This window comes from Nicotiana sylvestris, chromosome 9, assembly GCF_000393655.2.
Source record: "Nicotiana sylvestris chromosome 9, ASM39365v2, whole genome shotgun sequence".
Classification (NCBI taxonomy): Eukaryota; Viridiplantae; Streptophyta; class Magnoliopsida; order Solanales; family Solanaceae; genus Nicotiana; species Nicotiana sylvestris.
Genome location: NC_091065.1, coordinates 122,066,285 through 122,072,970, shown reverse-complemented (window position 1 = coordinate 122,072,970; position 6,686 = coordinate 122,066,285). Strand labels below are relative to the sequence as shown.

Sequence of the window (6,686 nt, the reverse complement as noted above, 5' to 3'; positions counted from 1 at the left end):
TCTTAGTGTACTTTTAATTGTCGATTCTTTATTTACATGTATGGTGAAGCATGTTTTAATCTTTTTTCGGGGCGTATATTCTTTTCCATTTAAAAGCAAAATCGACAATGGATCCAAGATAGTGTAGTTTGTCTTCTCACCGATTATAGTGACCGAAAGCTTAATCTAGGATAAAGTCATCTATTTGCTTGGAAGTTTACATAAGACTACAAGTTATACAAAAGAGTACACATGAAATTATTATTTGGAAATACAGACGGAAAAAGAAAAGAAAAGAAATGAAAAGCTGGAATTTTGAGCTTATAGCATGCTATCTGTTCTAGCTGGTAATCTCTTGAAGAAATTGCCAGGAACAGAGGGCATCCTGCTTCTGAACCTGGGATGCCTTAGCATATATAATCCAGCAACTAAAGCCACCACTCTGAAGGGAGTCACATAAAGCATAACTGCTGCAAAAAGACTGAACATGATAAACAGACTGGTTGCTCTTGGATCTCTCCAGCTTAGCACCCCCTGCAGCCTCTCCCCTTGTGTTGCTATGTCCCCGACCACGGTCTGAACCCTCCCGGCCACACTTCTCAGCCTATCATACCTCATTCGAGCAATGTCCTGGGGCCTAGATGTTGGAAACGTGTCGAATTCTTCATCAAGCTCATCAGGGTGCACTGTTTCTGCCCATGAAAGCTTAGTGTCCATGTGAGGAGGGTGCCTTGGCCGGAAGCGATAGTTCCATAGTCCAATGAGGAACATGTAGAGAAACAGAGTTGGAAGAATCAACTCTGGATACCAGATCAGTATAAGGAAGAGGATGTGAACCAAGACTGAGGTGACTGGATTTTTCCAGTGACAAACATCACCAAACCATCGATTAATGGAGATTACGCCCGAAAGGAGTGACATGATCCTAAAGAAATTAGCCTTACTTCTTCTCATACTCCACATGTGAGAATCCACATCTAACATATACTCTACAACTTCTTTCCTGAGTGGTGGTTCAGCTCTAGCAAGCCTAATAGCAACAATGTTCATGGCTTGGTATCTCAAGTTATCTACTTGGTTGACAGTGAAAGGATGAAGGTAATGCATTTTGGGAAGCAAAGGGTGGCCATAGGTATGTATCATGTTGGCTAAAGAAAGGCTTGTGAATCTTACTGCCAGTTGGAGTTCCCCCATTTTCTTAACCCCTGATGGGTGCAGAACAAGAAGGGGATACGAATGAGTGTATATTCGATGAGATTCCAACGTTGATAATCTTATACGTACCTTTCCAATTCGCGAGTCTCGTGTTGCTCCAGTTCCTGGCTTCTCAACTCCCAAGTGGCAGTTATCAAAGACTCCCAATGTGATAACTGTGCAAGGATCATAAACTTCCCAAGTGTATTGCTCATTCCATTTGGGGCTGAAAGTGTCAAGAATGGTTCTTGTCCTTACCCATTTCTGACCATATTTAGCCACACAATAGGCATCTGTGCTTCCTCTGCCATCCTTCATCTTCATCGGAAGAAGCCCTTCTGCACCTAATATTCCAATTTCCAGTATTCCCACAGGTGGCTTCCATAGCTGTCGGGCTGTTGGCCTTTGATCGCTTATATACATGGCTGATTCATCCAGCACATGATATCCACCTTCAAGGCATACTCTGAGGTGAACTCTGCTTGAAAACTTGAGTTCATTCCTCCTGTCAACCTCCAAGGAACCAAAACCAAACTTGTCAAGGTTGAACCAGCGAGAATGGACAGGCCGATGGTCAAGCCTCTTCTCGAATGTGTTGAGTGGGAAACTTATCCTCCCAAGAACCTCATCTTTCATAGGGTGAACACGGTCCTCAATGCTGAGTACTAGCTGCTCCTCAAAAGGCTCAGCGGCTACAAAAACCAAATCTTCATTCCACATTGGATTTGCTGTTCGAGCAGGGCATATATCGGTCTTGAGCACCTGATTTCCCACCTGGGCTTTCACAAAAACTTCAGGGAGGCGGCTCTGGTCATTCGGGATGATGTCCTGAGCTTCAATAACATTTACTCTCAGGTACCAAAGTTTTGGAGAGACATAAACTTTGGACCTTACGCTCATAACCCCCTCTCCATGAACAAAGGCAGCATCTGCATGCCAGGCATCTGAGAATGCTTCATCTGCTTGTGTTCCCATCCAAATAGCAAGCATGATCTCCCCTCTTACTTTCCCTTCTCCTCGGCGATCCTCCAGTCTGTACCATTGAGGAGCCAGGGGACTATCAGGAGGAACTCTTGTTGGGACCTCATTCAAGTCAAAAACCACCCTTCCAAGATAATCATCTCTTCCCATCATATCTTTATCCTTCACAAAAACTTCAACAACTGAAGACTGAATTCGATCTTTAGAGAAAGCAAATACCTGGTTCCACTCAGGATTCATTTTCTTCTCAAAATCCTTTGTCCTTCCTTTGTAATTTCCCAGCTTCACTTCCACATATGGATCACAACTACCCGTGAGGACACTCTGTTGAAGATCTTTCGACTTGACAGCTCGAACATATAGATAAAACATCTGCTCCACAAGGTCATATGTGCTTGCATATCTATCACTATTCATCCATCCTCTTCCTCCTCCATATCCTCCGCCACGTGGCCACTGCTCACCGAGCTGAGGATTTGTGTCCTTCAGCTCATACTCATCCTCAGGGTGGTCTACTTGATGCTGCATTGTCGGTTGGACACTTGGGTGGCTACGAATAGCTGGCGAGTGGTCTACTTGATGCTGCATTGTTGGGTGGACACTTGGGTGGCGATGAATAGCTGGCGGATGGTCTACTTGATGCTGCATTGTTGGTTGGACACTTGGGTGGTTATAAATAGCTCGGGGGTGATGGTCTACTTGATGCTGCGTTGTCGGTTGGACACCTGGTCTCTTCCTTATTTGTATGACTGGCTGCTGCATAGCTTGATGCTTGAAAATAAACTGAGATCTTTCCTCAATATGCTTAAAGGATTCTTTTCCCTGCTCACTTTGAGTAAGATGACCAGGTTTTTCTACTGAAGCAAAGCTAGAAGAAATGTCAGTGTTTTCATTTTCTAGTTTTGGACTACTACTAGCTTTAGGAGTATCAAGACTAGCAACTTCAGAGGGTAGAAGAGAAGCTGGTGGATTATCTAAATGTTCTTGATTTTCTGTGGAAGGAATATTTGAAGGACTAGAAGATTTTTGAGGATGTGAATTTGGATCAGATTCTGATGAAATATATATTTTGAGGCCAATTTCTCCTTTAACAAATGAGGAAAACCATTTCTTTTCAAGTTGGAATCTTTGATAAACCTCTTCTCCTTTCTTGACTATATTTGAGCAAGGAATTCTCACCCTTCCAAGAAAATTTCTCCCTGGTATAGGCCTTCTCTCATGATACACTGAAACTTCAATGTATTTGTATTGGTAATTTCTTATATCATCAAGATTGAAGAGGAGTTTATGGTTCCAAATGGGGTTGAGATTCTTAGGGACTGTTCTGGTTTTGCTAAGTTGGTTTTCAAAATCAACTTCTACAAATGGACTGACTGATCCTTCACCATCTTTGGGCATAAGATCATGAGCATCTATTACTTCTATTATGAGCTTCATTCTACCCTTTTTGTTCTTGTTTTTTTGCAACTAGGAAATAACTCCTTTCAAGATATCTTAAACTCAACTCTCAAGTAACCAGATTCTAATATTTAACAAAGACAGTAGTAAGCTAAAGGAAGGAAGTAAACAACTTTGTTTTTTTTTTAGTGTGTAGTATCAAAGTGCATTGTACAAGAAAAGAATGATTTGATGAAGAAGCTGTTGAATAGTTCTAGAGGAAAGATTCTATGAAACAGAAATGGAGGGAAAGGAATAAATTTTTGGCAAAATAGATAACAAACTAGTAGTTCAATATGATATGCAGAGAAAAGAAGAAGAGAAGGAAAATAAAAGGAGAAAAATATAGAAGAAGAATGAATTTGTTAATGTCTGCTTGAACATGAAGACTACAATCTCAGTGAAAAAAACCCAAAACTAGCTCACTTCCATGTAAATTTAGGTTCAGATATGAGTTTAACTTGTATGTTGTAGAACATTTTTACACCATATATTAATGTCTATATTAGTCCTAATACAGGAAGGGGATCCTTGGAGCAACGGTCAAGTTGTCTCCATGTGATCTATAGGTCACGTGTTCGAGCCATGGAATCAAGCACTCATGCTTGCATCAGGGTAGGCTGCCTACATCACACCCCCACGGAATGCAATCCTTCCTCGGAATTAAGGCAAGGAATGAGAAATATGAAAATAAGAGCTTCCGTTCAAACAATTTGTGAAAAATGTCGACTAATTCGCGGGACAAAATATAGTAATTTGTTCCAACCGAGACATAAACAAAGACAAAGATCATGCGTGAACACGGGATACTTTGTGCACCGGGCTGCCCATTATTCCTAATATAATACCGATAAATTCTTTATACTGATAATGTATTTATGTGAAGTCCTTCAAATATTTTGTAACAATACTCCAACTTACATGTCTAACTGTTCCCTATTGTTCAAACTTCAAACCAACGTAGGGAAACTTGGCTAAAAGTGACTGTTGAGCCTCTCTTAATGGTATCAAACATACACTTTTGGATTAAGATATAGTCTGCTGGTTAATTTGTTCCACACTATTTTTCTCTTTTAGCGTTTATTTGTACTTTAAGCTAGAAACAGAGAACATTCTAGATGTTTATTCCATTCTTCTATTATTTTTTTTCTTTTAAATTTAAAAAGAATATGAGTAGTAAGAAAGTATTTAACGAAAAAAAGGCCTATATTCTTGAGAGCTATGATTACCCCAACTGGAGTTGGCCTCTTAGCTGCTTTTAAGCCCTTGTCACATAAATAATAACTAAAATAGTCTTTAACAAGTAGAATTAGTAACTTGCAAAATAAGACTGATCGATAATGTGGTACAACATACTAAAATATATTGATATTAATTTTTTTTTATACTGATAGTATACATAAGTTAAATCTTACAACAATTGGCAAAACATAGAGAAAAAGAAATAAAATTAGGTATTTTTTCTCATCTGTCCAATCTTTAGTGGATATAGTTATTTGATACCTATACTGGTGGAAGACTGCGATTATATAAAAATCAAAAAGAAAGAAGAGAGGGAAAATCTTTAAATTTGAGCTAAAAGGAAAATGCCTTACTTGGATCTTGTGATCTTTTAAGGCATTCCATTCTTGTTATATGAGGAGAAAAGAAGCATGTGAGGATCCAAAATAGTCACACACTCAACTGAAGCTAAAAGGTTAAAGTAGACAATTTTAGGGGTTTTCTATGTATAAACACTACCCAAAGATGCCTTTTAATTTAGCGCTTTATTCTTTTCTTAATCACTTACATCCCTAGCTTCTTTAGGCTAGAAACAAAGTTGCATTTCCTTTATGATTAAAACACCACAATAAATAATAGTTATATTAAAACTAAATGTAACTTAATTGCAGTATACATTGTCAAATATTCATTAAAAACTCATAGGTAAACTATATGTAAAAGCACCTGAAAGAATGTTAGAAAATATCATACACATATATGTAGGACGTGTATGTTATTACAGTTTCAGATAGCCACCAATGATAATAAGTCCATATAAACAAAGTATATTCATTTTCAAGCAAGTTGTGCTATATTCGACTTGAACTTAGTGTAACTCGCGTCCGTTTCAAGTTTATTTTTATCTTAAGTTTTATTCTAATGTTCGAACTTAAAATAAAATAAAATAAAATGGTAGCTCGGTCCCATTATACGTGGGGTTCGGAGAAGGGCCGGATCGTAAGGATCTATTGTTCGACCTAACTAGCATAAAATTATAATCTCACACTATTTATCCATTGACAGTCATAACTAGGGGTGACAAACGGGCGGATCGGGTCGGATATGGTTCGGGTAAAAAACGGATAATGCAAACAACGGATATGAGGAAAGACATGGATAGTGCAGTTGATCATTTCTTCCTATTTCGTGCACCAGTGCTAGCTCTGTATGATTTCCTAGGACACCATAATAACAACTTTTAGAATCCCTAGCTACAATTTTATACCTCTAATCCCATGTGAAGAGAAGGTTTATTTCTTAGGTTCATGGGCCAGCCCAATCAATTAACATAATCCATTACAATATTTGGACTTAGCTCTGGGTCATAAAGGGAGAAATTCAAAAATAGCCAGATTTATAAGTGGTCGTTCAAAAATAGTTCAATTTTAAAAGTAATCGAAATTTAGCCACTTTTCATGTAAAGATAAATCTGAACGAAAATACTGTTCAAGATCCGGAAAAATACTCCAGCATAATATACTGGAATTAATATACTGGAGTTCTAGTATAATATACCGGTCCAACATAATATACTGGAGTTTGGAACACCGTGCTCCAGTCTCCAGTATATTAACCTGGAGCCAGCAAAGTATACCGGTCCAGCATAATATGCTGCAAGTTCATATACAGGTGCATCGAACTCCAGTATATTATGCTGGACCGGTCTTTGTTGCAGCAAAATAGTGGCTATTTTTCATTGATTTGGTAAATGCTGGCTATTTTTAAATGATCAGTCCAAAAACTGGCTAGACCGTGCTATTTTTACGTCATAAATTGTGGACTAAACATACGTAGTTTTTAGAGGAATTTACATCGAGTACAACTCATTTTGG

The 6,686-nt window shown here is 38.5% G+C and overlaps 1 protein-coding gene across 1 annotated transcript; it reads right to left on the bottom strand.

Moving 5' to 3' along the window:
- Positions 1-166: 166 nt before the first annotated feature.
- Positions 167-3,837, bottom strand: LOC104242125 (FT-interacting protein 1-like). Its single transcript, XM_009797128.2, has one exon. It carries the CDS (start codon positions 3,589-3,591, stop codon positions 301-303), a length of 3,291 nt encoding a protein of 1,096 aa, XP_009795430.1. The 5' UTR covers positions 3,592-3,837; the 3' UTR covers positions 167-300.
- Between the last annotated feature and the right edge of the window lie 2,849 nt (positions 3,838-6,686).

Bases quoted from the DNA above. Each gene is read 5' to 3' on its own strand.
- LOC104242125 (XM_009797128.2), bottom strand. From the start codon at position 3,591: ATGAAGCTCATAATAGAAGTAATAGATGCTCATGATCTTATGCCCAAA.